The sequence below is a fragment of the Arvicola amphibius genome, chromosome 12 (genome assembly GCF_903992535.2).
Source record: "Arvicola amphibius chromosome 12, mArvAmp1.2, whole genome shotgun sequence".
Taxonomy (NCBI): domain Eukaryota; kingdom Metazoa; phylum Chordata; class Mammalia; order Rodentia; family Cricetidae; genus Arvicola; species Arvicola amphibius.
This window is the reverse complement of record NC_052058.2, coordinates 91,861,700-91,882,731: the sequence shown is the minus strand read 5'-3', so window position 1 is coordinate 91,882,731 and position 21,032 is coordinate 91,861,700. Positions and strand designations below refer to the sequence as shown.

At 44.7% G+C, this 21,032-nt stretch overlaps 1 protein-coding gene across 1 annotated transcript in view; it reads right to left on the bottom strand.

Moving 5' to 3' along the window:
• Window positions 1–10,521: 10,521 nt before the first annotated feature.
• The window catches only part of LOC119827830 (lactase-phlorizin hydrolase-like), a 35,717-nt gene continuing 25,206 nt past the window's right edge, over window positions 10,522–21,032 (bottom strand). Inside the window, exons 12-17 of the mRNA XM_038349746.1 lie at window positions 19,962–20,164; window positions 17,835–17,944; window positions 15,718–15,852; window positions 14,953–15,176; window positions 11,568–11,801; window positions 10,522–10,739 (exon numbers count right to left, since the gene is read on the bottom strand). Coding sequence (XP_038205674.1) covers window positions 10,522–10,739; window positions 11,568–11,801; window positions 14,953–15,176; window positions 15,718–15,852; window positions 17,835–17,944; window positions 19,962–20,164 — 1,124 coding nt within the window. The remainder of the gene's footprint in view (window positions 10,740–11,567; window positions 11,802–14,952; window positions 15,177–15,717; window positions 15,853–17,834; window positions 17,945–19,961; window positions 20,165–21,032) is intronic.

The window sequence follows — 21,032 nt, the reverse complement described above, 5'->3', positions numbered from 1 at the left end:
ACTCAGGAGATCTTGTCTTTTTCTACTTCCCGTGTAGACTGGATCTATGTAAGTCTCTCTTAGTGTCCGCATTGTTGTCTAAATTCTCTGGGACTGGGATTTCTAGGCTGGCTTTCTTTGCTTTATGTTTAAAAATCACCTATGAGTGAGTACATGTGATAATTGTCTTTCTGTGTCTTAGTTAACTCACTCAGAATAATGTTTTATAGCTCCATCCATTTTCCTGAAAAATTCAAGCTGTCGTTATTTTTTTCTGCTGTGTAGTACTCCATTGTGTAAATGTACCACATTTTCCTTATCCATTCTTCAATCAAGGGGCATTTAGGTTGTTTCCAGGTTCTGGCTATGACAAACAATGCTGCTATGAACATTCCCCACTTAATACAAGGACACTAACTTGAAAAAAATCAAGAGAAAAAAATCATTTGTGTTACTGGCAAACCAGGTGAAATCTGACACAAGCAACATGAACCCCTCTCCCATCTGTTCCCCTGTGAAACATGAACCCCTCTCCCATCTGTTCCCCTGTGAAACATGAACCCCTCTCCCATCTGTTCCCCTGTGAAACATGAACCCCTCTCCCATCTGTTCCCCTGTGAAACATGAACCCCTCTCCCATCTGTTCCCCTGTGAAACATGAACCCCTCTCCCATCTGTTCCCGTGAAACAGGGGTGACGCCCGTCTTTAACTCAGCACTCGGGGGGCTGAGGTGCGTGGATCTCTGAGTTTGAGGGCAGGTGAGCGGACATCGTGAGTTTGAGATCTGCCAGAGCTAATAAGACTGTCTAGAAAAACCAAATTCAGAGAATCGAAACGGGGATGGGAGTGGAAAGACGGCTCAGTGATTCAAGAACACCTGTTGCCTCTGCAACCCATCTTTTCTTTCCATCGTGTGGGTCCACAGAGTAAACTTCGGCGGCAGGCACTTGTACTCACTGAGCCATCTCAGCAGCAGACAATTTTATGACGTTCTGGTCTTTTAACTGCACTCTATAATCAGCTTTCCTTACATCAGAATATTGTCTGGGACAGAAGATTGGATTATGGTTTGGGTTCACCACACTTTTCTTTATTTCAGAGAGAGATTAAGAAGGAAATTGAAATGAGAAAAACTGGAAGGGAAATGTTGGATTATAAGAGGAAACAAGAAGAGGAATTAGCAAAAAGAATGTTAGAAGAAAGAAGCAGAGAAAAGGCAGAAGACAGAGCGGCTCGAGAGCGCATCAAGCAGCAGATAGCGCTGGTGAGCTTCTCTGTGTGCTCCTTCATTCATGTTGAGACTGCGCCTTTCTGTGCAGCCAGTAGAATCCCTGAACTCTCTTAACTGAACCAGCTAAGTGCTGGGACCAGAGAAGTGAGCCACTGGCGTCTACCTTTATCTGAAATGCTTGATCCTCTCATGTTTGTGATATTGTTTCTCCATGCAGGCTGATTTTTTCAGTCCCTACCACACGGTGCACACAATAGCACATTTAGTAACTGAAAGAATATCAATCTGGGCAGCCTATAGAATGGGAAAAGATCTTCACCAATCCCACATCAGACAGAGGTCTAATCTCCAAAATATACAAAGAACTCAAAACATTGGTCATCAAAAAGAACAAATAACCCACCCTTCCCAAAATTTGAAGTACAGACCTAAACAGAAAAATCTAGAATGGCTGAAAGACACTTAAAGAAATGCTCAACATCCTTAGTCATCAGAGATATGCAAATCAAAACAACTCTGAGATTCCATCTTACACCTGTAAGAATGGCCAACATCAAAAACACTGAGGACAGCTTATGCTGGAGAGGCTGTGGGGAAAAGGGAACACTTCTGCATTGCTGGTGGGAGTGCAAGCTGGTACAGCCCCTTTCAGTGTGACGATTTCTCAGAAAATTAGAAAACAACCTTCCCTAAAACCCAGCAATACCAATTTTGGGTACATATCCAAAGGATGCTCAATCATACCACAAGGACATGTGCTCAACTATGTTCATAGCAGCATTGTTTGTCATAGCCAGAACCTGGAAATAGCCTAAATGCCCCTTGAATAAAGAATCGATAAGGAAAATGTGGTACATTTACACAATGGAGTACTACACAGCAGAAAAAAATAATGGTATCTTGAAATTTGCAGAAAATGGATGGATCTAGAAAACATCATATTGAGTAAGGTAACCCAGACCCAGAAAGACAATTATCATATATACTCACTCATAAGTGGTTTTTAAACATAAAGCAAAGAAAACCAGCCCACAAATCACAATCCCAGAGAACCTAGACAACAATGACGACCCTAAGAGAGACATACATGGATCTAATTTACATGGGAAGTAGAAAAAGACAAGATCTCCTGAGTAAATTTGGAGCATGGGGACCATGGGAGAGGTTAGAAGGGGAGAGGAGTAGAGAAAAATGTATAGTTCAATAAAATAAATTTAAAAAATTAATAAAAAGAATATCAATTTGGTCTTCTGTTTTAAAAGGAATTCTTTATTGAATTGAAATAGTTAAGAAAAAAATAATACATAATTAGTTTAATTTTTAATATTCCCCCCACATGGCTAGTCCTCAAAAAATTTTTCTTGCCGGGCGGTGGTGGCGCACGCCTTTAATCCCAGCACTTGGGAGGCAGAGGCAGGCGGATCTCTGAGTTCGAGGCCAGCCTGGTCTACAAGAGCTAGTTCCAGGACAGGCTCTAAAACTACAGTGAAACCCTGTCTCGAAAAACCAAAAAAAAAAAAAATTTCTTAAGATTTATTTATTTTCCATGTATGAGTGTTATGCCTGAATGAATGTATGTTCGGTGCCCTCTAGAACCAGAAGAGGGCCTTGAATCCTCTTGGATGGTTGCTAAGTCATCATGTTGGTGCTGGGAACTGAACCTGTACAAGAGTCCTATACAAGACTGACAAGCGCTCTAATCCGCCGAGTCAGCTCCGCCCCCAACCCCATCATTAGCGTGCCTGTGTGTCATGACACATCTGGACATAAGAGGACAACGGTGTGGAGTCAGTTCTCGCCTTCAACCTTTCTATGGGTTCTGGGGCTCAATCTCAAGTCACCAGGCCCAGGCTTTTACCCTGAACCGATTGCACTAGGCCATGATAGGGCTGTTTTTTGTTTATTTGTTTCTGATGTGTTTGTGTTTCTTTATATGTAGGTGTGTGTATCTGATGTGGACATGTGCATGAGAGTGTAGATATTCTCAGAAACCAGAGGTGTCAAATCCTCTGGACCTGGAGCTACAGATGGTTGTGAGCTTCCTTACATGAGTGTTAGGAGCTAAACTCCGGTCTTGGAAGAGCAGCAAGTGCTCTTAACCACTGAGCCATCTCTCTGGCCACTCAAAACCATTTTAAAGTTATTTTCTTCATGTTACTTTATTCTTTGAGACAGAGTCTCACCTTATAACCCTGGCTGCCCTGGAACATGATGTGTAGACCAGGCTGGCCTCAAACTCACAGAGATCTGCCAAGTGCAGAGGTTAAAGGCATGTGCTACCCCACCCTCTCTAGTCATTAAGAATTTTCTAAGAAGGCACAGCTTTTAAAGATTCTTGAGCTGGGCAGGTGATGCGAACCTTTAACCCTGACACTCAGGAGACATGGAGATGGAGCTCTGTGAATGCAAGGCCAGCCTGGTCTACGAAGAGAGTCACAGGCCAGTCAGGGCCTAACAGTAAACCCTGTCAGAAAAATATCCCAAGGAAACATAGAATTTGTTACATTGTTATCTGTATAAGGCATCAATTTTGAGAGAGAGACTCTCAAAGGATTTAAGGCACAACTCACGGTCACCCAGACCCGAATCATCACGCAGAAACTATATTAATCAGAACACTGTTTTGTCAATAGCTTTGGTGTATTCCTGGACAGCTCTTTTATCTTTAATTAATCCATCTCTATTAATCAGTGCATCACCACAAGGCTATGGCCTACAGGTAATGTTTGGAGCCCTTCTTTGGCAGCACATGGAATCTCCCTGACTCTGCCTACTTTCTCTCTACATTTCTGTTCAGATTTCCCACCTAGCTTTACTCTTTTTTAAAAAGTAAATGAAAAAAATCAATCTGGGCTTCTGTTTTTAAAGGAATTCTGTATTGAATTGAAATAAAGAAAAATTAATACATAATTAGTTTAATTTTCAATATTCTTTAGCTGGTATTTATTTATTTATTTTGTTTTTTGCTAAGAATGGTTAACAATTTACTGCCTGCCACAGTGATGGAGGAGAGTTATCTGTCTATGTTTCTTTCATTGGTTAATTAATAAAGAAAACTGCCTTGGCCCTTTAAGAGACAGAAAATTAGGTAGGTGGAGTAGACAGAACAGAATTTTGGGAACAAGGAAGTAGAGTTGGGGAGACGCTTCAGGCATTCGCCATAGTGAGTCTCCATGCTGCTCCTCTCCGAGATGGACGCAGGTTAAGATCTCTCCTAGTAAGCCACACCTCGTGGTGCTACCCAGATTACTAAATATGGGTTAAAGGAAGATGTGAGAATTAGCCAATAAGAGGCTGAAACTATGGGCCAGGCAGTGTTTTAAAAGAATACAGTTTCCATGTAATTATTTCGGGTGTAAAGCTAGCCGTTGGCCGGGTGGCGGGACGCAGCCCCGCCGCTTCACACTACACCACAGTACACTATTTTTTAAAAAATATTTATTGAGCTCTACATTTTTCTCTGCTCTCCTTGGATCCCTGCTATCTCCATGACCTTTATCATGAAAGGATGTTGTATTTTCTCAAAAGCTTTTTTGGCATTTAATGAGATGATCATGTGGTTTTTTTTTTCAGTTTATTTATATGGTAAATTACGTTGACAGATTTTCATATGTTGAACCATCCCTGCATCTCTGGGATGAAGCCGACTTAATCATGGTGGATGATGGTTCTGATGTGTTCTTGGATTTGATTTGTCAGTATTTTATTTAGTATTTATTATTTAGTACATTTAGTATGTTCATGAGTAAGATTGGTCTGTAATTCTCTTTCTTTTTTATAATATTTATTTATTTATTATGCATACAATATTCTGTCTGTGTGTATGTCTGCAGGCCAGAAGACCCCATTACAGATGGTTGTGAGCCACCATGTGGTTGCTGGGAATTGAACTCTGGACCCTTTGGAAGAGCAACTGAGCCATGTCTCCAGCCCCTGTAATTCTCTTTCTTAGTATTGTCTTTCTGTGGTTAGGGTATCAGGGTAATTGTAGCCTCATAAAAAGAGTTTGGCAATCTTCCCTCTGTTTCTATTGTATGGAATAATTTGAGGAATATTGGTATTAGTTTTTCTTTGAAAGTCTTGTAGAATTCTAAGCTAAAACCATCTGGTCCTGGGCTTTTTTTTTTTTTTTTTTTTTTGGGGGGGAGACTTTTGATGACTGTTTCTATTTCTTCAGCATTATATGTTTGTTTAATTTGCTTATCTGGTCTTGATTTAATTTTGGTAAATGATATTTATCCAGAAAGTTGTCCATTTCCTTTAAGTTTTCCAATTATGTGGAGTACAGGTTTTCAAAATATGACCTCATGATCCTCTGTATTTCCTTTGTGTCTGTTGTTATGTTGCCCTTTTCATTTCTGATTTTGTTAATTTGGATATTCTCTTTCTGCCTTTTGGTTAGTTTGGATAGGTTTGTCTATTTTGTTGATTTTCTTGAAGAACCAAGTCTTTGTCTCATTGATTCTTTGTATTGTTTTCTTTGTTTCTATTATGCTGATTTCAGCTCTCAATTTGATTATTTTCTGCTGTCTAGTCTCTTAGGTGAGTTTGCTTCTTTTTATTCTAAAGTTTTCAAATGTTTTGTTAATTCACTAGTGTGGGATTTTCCCAGCTTCTTTATGTAGGCATTTAGTGTTATGAACTTGCCTCTTAAGACTGCTTTCATTGTGTCCCATTAATTTGGGTATGTTGTGTGGTCATTTTCATTGAATTTTAGGAAGTCTTTAATTTAGCCCTTTATTTCTTCCTTGATCCATTGATGATTCAGGTGAGCATTGTTTAATTTCCGTGTGTTTGTGGGTTTTCTGGAACTAGTATTGCTGTTGACTTCTAGTTTTAAACCATGGTGATCTGATAAGGTACATTGGGTTATTCCAATTTTTTTTGTATGTGTTAAGGTTTGTTTTGTTACGGAGTACGTGATCAACTTTTGAGAAGGTTCCATGAGATGCTGAGAAGAAAGTATATTCTTTTCTGTTTGGATGGAATATTCTATAGATGTCTGTTAAGTCCATTTGAATCATAACATCTGTTAGTTCTCTTATTTCTCTATTCAATTTTTTCTGATTGACCTGTCTAGTAGTGAGAGGGGAGTATTAAAATTTCCCACTATTAGTGTGTGGGGTTTAATATATGATTTAAGCTTTAGAAGTGTTTCTTTGAAATATGAGGGTGCCCTTGTATTTGGGGCACAGATGTTCAGTATTGAGATTTCCTCTTCATGGATTTTTCCTGTGACTTATATAAAATGACCTTCTTTGTCTCTTTTGACTGATTTTAGCTTGAAATCTATTTTGCTAGATATTGAGATAGCTACACCCGCTTGTTTCTTAGGTCCATTTGATTGGTATATTTTTCTCAACCTTTTACACTGAGATGATATCTGTCTTTGAGGTTGAGATGCACTTCTTGTGTGCAGAAGAAGAATGGATTCTGTTTTCGTATCCATCTGTTAGCCTGCACCATTTTATAGATGAGTTGAGTCCATTTACATTAAGGGATATTAATGACAAGTGGTTGCTATTTCCTGTTAATTTGGTTTTCATTGTTGGTGATGTTAATTTGTGCATTTTCTCCTTCTTCAGAATTTGCTGTAATGAGATCATCAATTGTATGTGTTTTTGTTGGTGTAGCCATCTTCCTTGGGTTGGAGTTTTTCTTCTAGTATTTTTGTAGGGCTGAGTTTGTGGCTAGGTATTAGTGAAATCTAGATTTGTCATGGAATATCTTGTTTTGTCCTTCTATGCTGATTGACAGTTTTGCTGGGTATAGTAGTCTGGGCTGGCATCCGTGGTTTCTTAATGTCTGAATAATGCTTGACCATGACCTTCTGGTCTTTCATTGTCTCCAATGAGAAGTCAGGTGTAATTCTGATAGGTCTACCATTATATGTTACTTGGCCTTTTTCCTTTGCAGCTCTTAATATTCTTTCTTTACTCTGTATGTTTAGTGTTTTGATTATTATGTGGCAAGAGGACTTTTTTTGGATCCAGTCTATTTGGTGTTCTGTAAGCTTCTTGTATCTTCATAGGCATATCTTTCTTTAGGTAGAGAAAATTTCCTTCTATGATTTTGTTAAATATATTTTCTGCACCTTTGAGTTGAAGTTCTCCTTCTTTTTTTTTTTTACCTATTATTCTAAGATTTTGCCTTTTTATAGTTTCCCATATTTCATGGATATTTTGGGTTAAGCTTTTGTTAGATTTAATGTTTTCTTTGACTGATGAGTCTATTTCCTCTATTGTATCTTCAGCACTTGAGATTCTCTCTTCCATTTCTTGTATTCTGTTGTTCATGCTTGCCTTTGTGGTTCCTGATCTTTTTCTCATGATTTCTGTTTCTATAATTCCTTTGGCTTGTGTTTTCTTTATTGTTTCTATTTCAGATTTAAGTCCTGGATAGTTTCTTTTGTAAGTTTGATTTCTTTTTCTTGGTTTTAAGTAATTTGCTGATGACTTCTAATTTTTGTTTGTCTTTTCCTTCATTTCTTTAAGGGAATTTCTCATTCCATCTTTAAGAATTTCAAACATTCTCTTGAAGTTATTTTTTAGATCATTTACTTCTGGTTCATCCATATTTGGTTGTTCAGGTCTTGCAGTTGTAGGGTCTTTAGGTTTTACTGGTATTGTGTTGCTTTCTGTGGTCTTAGCGTGTGATCTTACCTTTTGTACTCATCTTTTCTTCTAATAGGTGTGGTTGGGGCTGTCTGAGATTCTGTTGGATGATCTTCTAGGTGCCAGTGAATCCAAAGCTCAGATGGTTGTTCGTTGTGGTACAGTCAGTGTCACAGTTCTAGTTACCCCATTGGTTATTCCTGTTCCTGGAGATAGCTCAGTGCTCCTGTGCTTTGGTCTACTCCCTTGGAGTTTGCTGTCTCAGGCTTACTTTGGCCTAGGCTGCTGGCTTTGATCTGTTTCTATAAATCTTGGTCTGGATCTCCTCCTGCAGAAGTTCCTAGCTTGGAGTTGGGCCTGTTCTGGTAGAGATCACTGACTCTGGATCTAGTTGCTGGTTCAGTCATGATCTGCCAGTGTTCTGGAACTGGATTTGCTCCCAGGACTGGATTTACTCCTGGTTTCTGCTCCAGGAGACACTTGTTTCCTCAGGCCCTCTCTGTCCTAGGTGTCCTAGGTTCAGTCCCACTCCTGTGGAATTTGTTGCTCAAGGTGGAGTTCCCTGCCTCAGGGCAACTTTGGCCTAGGTTACTGACTTTGACCTGTATCTGTAAATCCTGGTCTGGATTCTCCCCTGAAGAAGTCCCTGGGTTGGAGTTGGACCTGGAAAGGTTTCTGGTTTCGGTCTACTGCCTTGGAGGTCCCAGGCTTGGGTACACCCAAACCTTCAGAGGACCTGCTTACTTCCTCAGAGATCCCGGGATGGTGCTCAGACCCACAGGGGTTCCAGGTTCCTGCCTATTCCCTTTGATGTTCCAGACCAATGCCTGAACCCACAGAGGACCTGGCTTAGGCCTACTCTCTTTGAGGTCCCAGACTCACGCCTGGGCCTGCTGAGATATCTGGTTCCTGCTTTTTCCCTCAGAGAACCCAGATCCACTCACGCCCAGGCTGACAGAGGTCCTGGCTCAGGCCTACTTCCTGGGAGGTCCTAGACTCTCGCCCAGACCCACCAGGTCTACTCCCTTGAAGGTCTCTGATTTACGTCTGGACCCTCAGCAGTCTCTGGCTCTGGCTCACTCGCTCAGCGGTTACTCCCCTCTACCTGTTGGGGTGGAGATCATTGACTCTGGATCTGGTGGCTGGGTCAATCCTGATCTGCCCGTGTCCTAGGACTGGGTTTGCTCTTGGCTTATCTCCTGGTGGAGCTTGTTCTGTCTGTGTCCTAGGTAACTGGTTCAGTCCCACTCATGTTCTGGTGGAGATCACAGACTCTGAGTCAGGTCGTTGGCTCAATCCTGGTCTGCCAGTGTCCCAGGACTGGGTTGGCTCCCAGGGCTGGATTTGCTCCTGGCTTCTGCTCCTGGTGGAGCTTGTTTCCTCTGGCCCCCTCTGTCCTAGGAGTCTCGGAAATGTGTTTTAAAGTAACATGAAGTATCTTTTCCAATGAGGGTAAATGACACTAGAATTTTTTGTTTGTTTTTCGAGACAGGGTTTCTCTGTGGCTTTGGAGCCTGTCCTGGAACTAGCTCTTATAGGCCAGGCTGGCCGGTCTTTTCATACTTACAGAAAAAGAATGCGTTCACCAAAGAATTCCTGACTGCCAAGCTAGTCATGGAACCTTTGAATAGGATTTTTAAGATAATATATGTGGATAGTGCTTTCCTGCATGTGTGTTTGTGTATCATATGCATACAGTAACCACAGAAATGGAAAGAGATAATTGGATCTGCAGGACTCGAGTTCAGACAGTTTTAGCTACTGTATGAGATGCTGAGACTCAACACCCATGTCCTCTGGAGGAGCAGGCAGAGCTCGTAACTCCTGAGCCATGTCCTCAACTCCCTGGATAGGGATATACTTTATATCTATGTATATACTTTAGGTTAGGAATGCTTGTAAGAAACACAACTACAGACATAATTACTCTTACTTTTAAATTTTTATTGTTTTATGTGTCCTCTGCCAGCATGTATAACTGTGCATCACATGAGTGCCTGGTTTCCAGGGAGGCCAGAAGAGGGCATTGGATCCCCTGGAGTTTCCAACAGTTATGAGCTGCCATGTGGATATTTGGAATCAAACTCAGGTCCTCTAAAAGAACAGCTGGTGCTCTCAATTGCTGAACCATCTCTCTAACCATATCACTATCTTTTAAAGTTAGCCAAACACTGGTGGTGAGGGGCTAGGCCAGAGCTTTCTATTTGATAGGCAAGTATTTTTCCGTCATACTATCTATGTCTCTGACCTCTACTGTGTCCGATCCCTGCTCCCTCTTGACCCCAAGTAGGATTTCACTGTGTGGTTGTGGCCGGTCTCAAACTGGAGCCCCTCCTGCCTCTGCCTCCTGAGTGCTAGGATTGTGGGCAGACGTGTAGTATCACGACCAGACCTGCTTGTCACTTGTACTTATCTAGTTTGGAGTGTGCCATCAGACACTGAGATGAGCGCACAGAACCGCTAGACAGTTGAGTCTCTGCATTTCCACAGGGGACCTTGCAAGTTTCTTGGAGTCCACAGGAAAATTGCCAGTACTGAAGAAGATGCTTTTTCATTTCAACTGAGAACTTAGAAAGCTTCAAGATAGAAAACCATCTCCCACAGTGCAGGAAGCCTTGATGAAAGATCCATTGTGGTCAGGAGTCTGTGCTACAGGGCACAGGGCTTCTCTGCACAACAGAGGAGCTGGCGACTCCTCAGAAAGAAGACACTGGATTCAGCTCACTTTGGCTTGGCTGTGTTTCCTGGTGCTTGGAGCGCTTGCAGTATTTGTACAATAGAAACACCAAGCTACAGACTCCAAGAAGCAGAAGAGCAAAGAGCACATACAATGCCGTCTGTGCTTCTGTGATGCCCAGCATCAGCCCCAGGAAGGGCACTTCTGTCTTCACAGGGCTGGCAGTGGGTTCAGCATCTAGGAGAGGACAATGGGGACTCAGGCTCTGGCATTCTGGAAAGGTCCCACTGATCCTGGAGTCAAGAGACTGCATAGTACCCTTCTCCCAAACATACACAACAAAAGTAAGCTCACCACTGTGATGTCGGCATGGATGGCCTTCACTGTTGTGTTTTTGTATGTGCATACCATGATGCTCATGTATGGACAGAGCATAACTTTCAGGAGGTCTCTATTCCACTTTGGGCTCCTAGTATTAAACTCACGCCATAACGCTTTTTCCTACAAAACCATGAGCCATCTCGCTGTGCCACCCCACTGCCACATCCTTTATTCACCTGAGACTGGTCTCACGTAGCTCAGGCAGGCCTCAATTGTGCCAGGTAGTCATGGATGACCTTGAACTTCAAATTCTACTGCCTCTACTTCCTAGGTGCTCAGATGCAGGGCTGGGCAACTGTACCCTGATTGTGTAGCGCTGGGTATTGACAGCCATTTATGTTTTATAGTTACCCAATAAGTACTAGCTGTAGTATTTATACAATCCTTAACCCTGACCTAGAAACTGCCTGGAAGTGTCTGTCCTTCTCAAGGAAGGTGCAGCAGCGACTTCGAGGTAGGACTGGAGGAATCTAGCTCTGCTCATTCCCACAGCAGGGCCCAGGCTCTAGGGTAAGACAGGCTCTGGACAGACCTGCAGCAGCCCAAAGGTCCCTGGAGCCCATGCCAATGAATGGAGGGGACAGAAGGGCAGGAGAAGGCCAGGAACTAGAGGAAGGCAGGTGGAGAGAGCAGCTCCCTCTCACCCTTGACCACACAGTGTTGGTCCCTCCCAGCGCCACCTACCCTCTGGTTGCTGGAGACAAGGGTGAGGTCCTTGTGCAGGGTCAGGAAAGCCATTGCAGCGCACTACAGAGGCATAGAACTTGGCCGATGCCTTGGGGATCCTTGGCAGAGAAGGGTCTGAGCGGTTCACAAAATGTAAGCCAAACATCTCTGTAAAGCCTGTGGCCCATTCAAAGTTGTCCATTATGCTCCATACCGTGTATCCTCGAAGGTCCACCTTATCCTGCACAGTGGCTAAAAAACATGCTGGGTGTGAACATTTCACATCAAGACACCTGTGTGCCAGGTCTCCTGAACCCATCTCATAGTTGTCCTCACTGTTCTGCTTTGTAGAGTGTGAGTTCCAACTCTGAAGCCCTTCCTGTGTGCTAGCGGGTCCTCTACAGTGGACATGCGGGACCATTGGTATCTTTCTAGAAAGGCTCAGTTCTGAATGGAACTAGGATAGCCTGAGCTAACCCCATAACTTTCTTCTGTAGCTCAGGGATTGGTCTGAGTCAGGACCTTGAAATACCCATGGAGACTTTTGTAAACTAGCTGCCCTCACTCCCCTTGACCTACAGTGGAACGTCCTTGTGGTCTGTAATTGACAAGAATGTCTGTGTTCTTTCTGGCTGGTGGTTTTCCACAGAAGCAGTATAGATATAAAAGGTTTCTGGGCAAACTAAAGGTTGCTGTTCTTCCACCTAAAAGGAAGCCTGTGTCTCAATCTCGGCACTCACCCCCCACCCCCCGCCAGTTTCGGCAAGTCCAGGCCTTGCAGGTGCTGCAAAGTGGAGGTCCCACCGAGATCTGGAAGGTGGAGATTCGTGAAAGGGGTCACTCCGTCCGAGGAGCATATTGGGAAAGGTAATATGGTTTTCTTTTTCATCCCCAGAGATACTCTGAGGGATACCCTCCAAAAGATTAGGAATACAGAAGAGGCAGGAGGGTGAATTGAAAGGCCTCAAAAAGTAACTGAAACTCTTGAAGCAACAAGGCACAGAAGTAACAAGGAAGACAGCCAAAGATTTTGTACACAAGGTGGTTTAAATGTTCCAGACTGGGAACAAGCCAAATCAGATTAAAAGGAGTATGTGTTTCTTCATCCCCAGAGATGCTCTGAGAGATGCCCTCTGGAAGATTGGCCAGTAGGGAAATAATAAATAGGAGGCAGGAGGGTGAATTGAAGGCCTCCAAAAATAGAATGTGCACAGATGTATGTTATTGTGTTGTCTTTGGTGTTGTGGACTGGAGAAAGACTTTTGATCTAGGAACTGCTAAGAATGGTATTTGACTTTAAAATATGGGCCTAAGGATTTGATGCTTTGGAAAAGAGGTTCTGCTTTTGTCTCCACAGAGGATGAGAACCTGTGGACTCATTGCAAATTTATGTGTTTTGATTCACCGAGACCCCTGAAGTGTTGGTGTAAAATACCTCCATAAATGCAGCACCCCCACTTAGCAGGAAGTACCCAGACAGGTTGATGACGCCCAAATTTCCTAATAGATTGTTAAGTGGGGCCCCTTCAATGGTTCTGAAGCAGGAGCAGGGAGCCTGCTTCCCTGAGTTCTGCTCTACTCCATGCAGCAGTTTGGACCCAAACAGAGTATGTCTGGGGCCAGAAGGCAGCTGGAGCAGAGCTTTGCCACCACAACTACTGCTGAAGGAGTTGCTCTCTCCCAGACTGTGCAGACGGCTGAGACTGTCAACAAGCTGGCTGAAAGAGTCAGCAATGCTTTGGACATTCAAAATGATCTTAATGAACATATTCAACTGGGCATATTGACCTTGAACCAGCAAGTGGCTCTGGTTCTGGAACAAGTGGACTATCTTTGGACTTTTTTCAACAGTTAATCATGCTTCTGCTACTGTTATGGAACTCAGTCGTCATATGAGAGCAGTTTGGAATATTGCTTTTGTTAATCTTACCATCCAGTTAGTGCATGCTAGATGGTTGCAGCGCTGGTCTGGCTAGTTGGCGCTGTCAGTCCTGAGGATACTTGGTTTAGGGCTATGTGTCTGGGTAGCCACGGATGGGCAATACTTTGGGGGCAGGATGCTACCTAAGACAGGGAATATTAGAGGGCTATTCCCCATGACAGTTAATCATGGTATTATAAAATAAAAAGGGGGGAGTTGTTATGATCTAGCTGCCCTCACTCCCCCTGACCACAGCAGAACTTCCTTGTGGTCTGTAATTGACAAGAATGTTTGTGTTCTTTCTGGCTGGTGGTTTTCCACAGAAGCAGTAGAGGTATAAAAGGTTTCTGGGCAAAATAAAGCTTGCTGTTCTTCCACCTACAAAGAAGCCTCCGTGTCTCAATCCTGGCAATCCCCCACCAGTCTCGGCTGTCCAGGCCGTGCAGGCACGGCAGAGAGGCAGGAGCGCTTAGAAGCAAAAGATCTGAGCCGTAGTTAAGACTTCCCGTCTGTTCCCTTGGATGTAGAGGAGCCCGGGGTTCACATATATATCTCACACATAGTTTGTAGCTATGTGTTAATATAAGTGCTATGTGTGGGTGCATGTAGAGGAGCCTGGGGTTTACACACACACATACATAACACAAACACACACATATATCTACATATGAACACATAGCTACAAACTATTTGTGATATATATGTACATATGTGTGTGTGTATGTTCATATGAGTGCTGTGTGTGGGTGCATGTAGAGGAGCCTGGGGTTTACACACACACACACACACACACACACACATATATCTATATAGGAACACATCTTTACAAACTATTTGTGATATATATGTACGTGTGTGTGTGTGTGTGTGTGTGTGTGTGTGTGTTCATATGATTGCTGTGTGGTGCATGTAGAGGCCAGAGGAGAGCCTCAGGTTCTGTCCACCTTGCTTTTTAGACAAGTAGGCTAGGCTGCCAGCCAATGAGCCCCAAGGATCCTCCATTATCTCCCTCCCCAGTGCTGGGATTATAAGCATCCACCACCACACCCAGCTTTCCTCACAGTGTCTGGGATTGAACCCAGGGCTCACGGTTGTACAATGAGCACTTTCTCACCTGAGCTAACACCCCAGTCCTCCTGCCTTGCAAACAAAAGGCCCTGGAGCCACCAGACAACTCTTGTCTGCTCACAGAGGAAAGCAATGTGAAGAGACACCAAATAGCAAGAAAGACTAAGGGCTGCAGAAGATTCAGGTCAGAAACTAACTCAGGCCAGTTCAGGAAACTGGGTTTACTTGCTGTGGGTAGGTGAGTCTAAGAAGGAAAAGACCACTGTTTCTAGCCTCAAACAAATGCTCAAACTCCTCCGAGCAATGGGCCTTGTCATTAGTGTCCCTGAAGGACCAGACTACCCTCCTGCAGATACTGATTCTCCAGCAAAGAAGGGGCTCACCAGGGCCAGGCAATGAGGCAGAAGCTCTTACCTTTGAGGGCTTCATTGACGTAGCTGCGGATGTAGTAGATCCTGTCGGTGTCATTGAGTTCTGGGTACCCTCGTCTGGACACCCCATTCTCTGTGACATAAATTGGAGGATTGTTGTATTCTTCCTTCAGCCAGTTCAAGATCCTCCGGAAGCCAAAAGGGGTCATCTTCAGCCAGGAAGAGCCAGAGACTGGCCAAGAGCTGTCTGCAATGGTAGCCACGCCCCTGCAAGTTCACAAGGTAAAGAAGACATCTTATTTATAAACCCCAGAGGATGGCTTCAGTTGTGACATCTAACCTTCTGTGGGTTCTATTCACATAGGGCACCTCACACTAACATGAACAGCTCCACATGTCCCCAGCTCCAGTCTCCTGCTGGAATGTAAATGCTACCGTCAGAGAGTAGGTCCCCATTTAGTTGCTGTGATCTGAACTCAGGACCTCTGGAAGAGCAGCCAGTGTTCGTAACCACTGAGCCATCTCCCCAGCTTCATGCAAGAATATCTTATTCTGGTTTCTCAGTGTTTCCTCCATGCATTTATACTATTTATATAGCACAGATATAATAGTTTGGTCTTTGTATTGAAAAAGAAGCCAAGGACATGTGTTAGGGAAGCAGCTGGGAGATGCAATGTCACATGGCTGTCACATGCTGTAGCCATCAAGCAAACCCTGGTATCCAGACCCTCAGGTGTGTTCTGAGGACAGACAGACCTGAATCTACACTGGGAACTTCCCTCCTCAGGTATCCTGCTGTTTGTCTTACCTGTCTGCATCAAAGGAAGAGATGTCAGCAGGATAGTCTAGGTTGTAGGCCAGGACAGTGGTGTAGTGGTTGAACCCGAAAAAGTCAAAGGTGCCGTTGATCCTCTTCTTCTCACTCTCTGTAAATTCAGGGAGCCTGGGAAGAGGGAGCCATTAGGGGAAAAATCAGGAAGAATCGCACTTTGAGGAGAGACTGTCTGGACAGGGTAGGCGCACTCAGAACTCCAGACACGTGGTTATGACTAGAGCAGCTCCCGCAGAGGGAAGCTCTTTAGGTGATGCTCCTGCCTGCTGCTACATCCCTTCTCCTCCCCAAAGAGCCACTCTGCACACTGGTCTCACTGTTGTGGGTATGCTCCCTGCAGACTGTACCCCACCCCTGCCCCAATACCTTCAGACATTCTAAGTTTTATTATGTATGATAGGTTTGACAACCAAGCCTGCATCTGAAGTAATTTCTTTTAACTATTCCTTTGTGCTCTTAATTTAGTCTTTGTCATACATGTCCTCCCAGCTCACACTTTGCTCCTCTCTTTTCCTGGGCTTGCTTCATTCAGGTGCCCTCTGCTGTCTGTCCTTACTAATGGGGAAGTTTTGAGAACTGAATGTTGGGTTGTGGACTTCCGTGTCTGATTATTTCACTGAACTGTGTTCTCAACCCTTGCTTCTGTCTCTGGAGTCTGTAATGGCTCTTCAGCTGTGGCCTCATGGCCACGTCCCTGTCCAGCTTCCATGTGGCCCTGCCCTGCAGCAGGCTCCTTACAACTCTACTGTATAGATTCTGTTTAGTCTTCCTCTGTCTGACTCAAAGCCCTGAGACACAGTGACTTCTGCTGCCCCAACGTCTTGTTCTGAGGCCCAGCCCTCCAAAACCCTGCCTTGGCTCTGAAATCTCCAGGTCGACCAGCCTCCTGGTCTTTGGACTTTTCTTTGTATTATAGAAACTGAGGACTAGAATCCCATGCCAGCTCATCTTCCCTGCTGGCCTGTCAGCATCTGGAGAAGCCAGACTCTGCCTATGAACCCTACCACTTAGTTCTGACCAGGTGTGCAGTAGCTGCTGACAAAGCTGTGTTCAGAGCCCAGAATACCCACTAGCAGACTGCTACATCAGACACAGTGGCATAGCCTTGCACATCAGGACCGCCCTACATAGGCCAGGTGCGTGCCACAAGGTAAGAACTGCAATTTTGTGGTAGGAGAGAAGGTAGACCTGCGGAAAAAGACTCAAAGGCAATTAGGAATGGCTGTCTGCTGAATTCCTATCATCCTCTGCGGGACACTTGAGCTATAGTTGGGCTTTTGAGTCTTTCCCCTGAAGGCCAGGAGCCATCTTTTTGAGCCTTTTGTGGAAAGGTTTTGTGGATGTTGGTTTTGAAGGCAGGTAGCCTTGCTCTGAACATCACTTTGGTGGTGGAGCTCTCTGGCCCTGACCTTTATTACTCTCTTTAGTATTAAGAGCACCTTGGAAACCATAACTTCTAGTTGCTGCTCCCAGGAAGAGAGCTGAGCAGGGAAGCAGGGATGCTCTGTTGTAAACCACTGCCATCTGCTGGCCAAGTGAGAAAAAGCACGTGCTTGACAGTCCCCAAGCAATGGCTTTCTCTCAAGGCCATAAACAGAGCAAGTAAGCAAAGTGGGGGACTAGTTCTTGAGCAAGGCAATGGAGTTGCATAGGACCGGGTACTCTTGGGACAGTTTCCATGGCTATCCTGGAGAACAATAACAATAATGGCGACTGTCTCACCAGGCACGTTCCCGTGCCATTATTGTGCTCATCCATATATCAGTGGCTCACTGAGTCTCATCAGAAAACCCTCTTCCTGCACTAGCTGGGAATTAACAGAGAGTCACACCTGGACAAGGTGCAGAGTGGGAGACTTTGGAGCACGCTCATAAATGGGTGTCGTCCTCAAACCCGCCCTCCCCTTGAGAACTATGTTCAAAGAGGAGGTGGGAAGATTGGAAGAGTCAGAGGTGATGGGTGACCCTAAGTATCTTCCTGAGTTTTACAGATGCTATCACATGCCATCTTCAAAGCAAGGACGCAATTCTAGGCACGGTGCCCTTCCTGGCACTGACACACCGCTCACTCACCACTGAGGATACAGCACTGACCTTGACTTGGTGAGGTTCTCCGCCAGGCTCCTTTCAAGTACCCGTGTCTTCATCACCTCCGGGTAATCTCCGTTTTTGAAGATGGGGTGTGCAAACCAGCCTCCCATGAACTGTGGGGGGGGGTGTAAATCGCTGTTGAGATTGACATGGGAGGGAGGCATCTCACCTCTCCCAGGTACCAGCAGGCTAGGGGAGGCTGTACCATCGGGGTCACTCTCTCCCTCCTGTCGGGGTCTTCACTGAACATGACTGTTTCCTGCTGGCATCTGCTTATTATACTATAGACTTCCAGGGACTGTATAAGCACATCCTTCTTCTGAGAATTAGAAATGAGGGGCAGTGGAGTTCCTCAGAATTTAAGGAACTCTTGGCACCCAGACGTGACGGCTACAGCCTCCTCTATAACCTAGTGTAGGCGAAGCAGGAGCTTATAGTGGAGGAAATTAGCATCAAGTCAGTGCTGCATCCAGTGAGGCCTACCTATGACAAGGTCTCACTTAGCACAGGCATGCCTCAAACTTGCTGTGTAGCCAAGGATGCCCGTGAACTCCCGATCCTCCTGCTTCAGTCTCCAAAGTGCTAGGCTCACAGGCACGCATCACCACAACCAGGCTCATGCAGAGCTGAGAACAGAACCTCAGGCTCCAAGCATGCTAAGCAAGCACCCAACCAATGAGTTTCCTCCCCAGCTCTGTACTAACAATTTGTCTAAATTATCATCATCATTAGTGGTGGCGTTAGAGGTGGAGGTGGCAGCAGCAGCTGTGGTGTTCACATCTGTGTGTATGAGGTGGAGTGGGGGTGGTGCCATGGTGGACAAATGGAGGTCAGAAGCCAACTCTCTGGAGTCTCTTCCCTTCAACTTTCCTCCTTTTTAAATCTATTTGTATTTTATGTGTATTTTGTTTTGCCTGCAAGAATGTCTGTGTGAGGGTGTCGAATCTCCCAGAACTGGAGTTACAGACAGTTGTGACCTGCCATGTGAGTGCTGAGAATTGATCTTAGGTTTTCTGAAAGAGCAGACAGTGTTCTTAACTGTGGAGCCATCTCTTCAGTTCTAGAGAATAACTGACTTCTTTTCCAGATTTTTTAAAATGTGTATGAGTTCTCTATCTGGTGTATTCCTTTCTTTGAAAAGAGGGCATCAGGTCACACTATAGATGCTGGTGAACCACCACATGACTCTTGGGAAATGAACTTATGGCCTCTAAACATGCAGCCTAGTGCTCTTATCTGATGAGCCCTATTTACAGCTGCCTCTCCTTCCTTATTTTTTCAGCCCAAGAAAAAAGCTTTGGTGACTTTACTAGAACTCGCTGTGAAGACCAGGCTAGCATCAAACTCAGAGATCTGCCTGCCTCTGCTTCTTAGGTGCTGGGTTGAAGGCGTGTGCCACCACTGCCAGGCCTCTTTCCATTTTTCATGGGTTCTGAGAATAGAATTTAAGTCACCAAGTTTGGATTGGCAAGCACCTTTACACACTGAGCCATCTTGCAAACCACAGACAATTTTTTTAAGACTTAAAACACAGTGTCTGGCTGGAGAAAAGTTACAACAGTCAAGGAAACCTGTTGCTCTCCAGAGGACCTGAGTTTGCTGCCCAGTAGCCTGGTCATGTGGCTCACAACCATTCTCTGAAATCTGATGCCATTTTCTTTCCTCCAGAGGCTCCTGCACTCATGGGCACACATGCATACACAGAATTAAAGGTAAATAAATTGGGTGTTGGTGGTACACATCTTTAATTCCAGCACTCTGGAAGCAGAGGCAGGATGATCTCTGTGAATTCCAGGTTAACCTTGTCTAAACGGAGTTCCAGGACAGCCAGGACTATACACAGAAACCCTGTCTCCAAAAATCAAATAAATAATAAAAGAATCTTAAAAAAAAAAACCTTTGGTCTCTTATAACTCATCCCCTCTGTCACAGCAACCTCTGAGTAAGAAACATCTAGTTCACAGTTGAAAACACTGAAGAACAGAACAGTTGATCATTTCCCTTCAGAATCACAAAATTAAGTAAGAACAAAACTGGTTTAGATCTAAATCTTCCTGGTCTCCATCTACTTCTTTCAGAACACAGTGGGAGAGGAGATAGCCAAGAAGAGATGGTACCCAGAGGACACACCTGGACATTCCTCCTGGCAGCCTCCACGTCCTCCTGCTTGGAGGGATCCCTGGGCTCAGCCCAGTCACTGTTGATGGTGATGGAAATCACGCCTCCCTGGTTGGCACGGTACTTGTCATTGTAGAGATGCCAAGCCTCAGCGTGAGCCTTTATTAGGTTGTGGCCGACAGTGTACGGAGCCGTGCCAGGCCTGGAGGAGATTCCTGGAAACACACACAGGAATGTCAGCAGAAAACACCATCCTTCCTATGTATGGGAGGAGGGATGTGACACCTGGGAGACTGGCACTCCAGTCCCTCATCTCCTTCCTCTGGATGGCAGACAGTAGTCAGCCTCATAGCGCTTTTCCCAGGAGAACAGGCAGCAAAGAGTTCTTGGAAGAAGGGAATGGATTGTTTGTGGGCAGCAGCCAGCAGCACTCTGGCTGAGAGAAGGTACTTGATCTATGGTAGCTCATGTCCCCTCCTCTGGTGGGACTTCTACTATGACGTATGCTCAGTTGACATCCTAGAGGTCTAGGTGACACCATGAAGTCAGGACTGGAGGACACACCCAATGTCAATAACCACATCACGAGACCAAGTGCTCAAATCAAAGTGCCAACTAAAAGCCACAGAAGATGCATCTATCTTGACTTGAGAAATACCTCCCCAATCCATTCCAAGCTCTCTCTCTCTCTCTCTCTCTCTCTCTCTCTCTCTCTCTCTCTCTCTCTCTCTCTGTGTGTGTGTGTGTGTGTGTGTGCAGGAGCATGTGTGTGCAGGAGCATGTGTGTGCAGGAGCATGTGTGTGCAGGAGCATGTGTGTGCAGGAGCATGTGTGTGCAGGAGCATGTGCTGACGTGTCAGTGTAGGTGGAAGCCAGAGGCCAGCCTTAGGTATCATTCACAGAGAGACCATCTACTTCTCTGTGACAGGATCACTTGTGGACCTAAACTAGGCTAGACTGAGGGACATGGGATCCCCAGAGGGTCACCTGACTCTGCCTTCCCAGGGCTAGGGTTACAAATGTGTCACTGTACCTGGTCTTTCTGTTTGTATGTTTTATGTTTTGCATGGGTTCTAGTGGAAA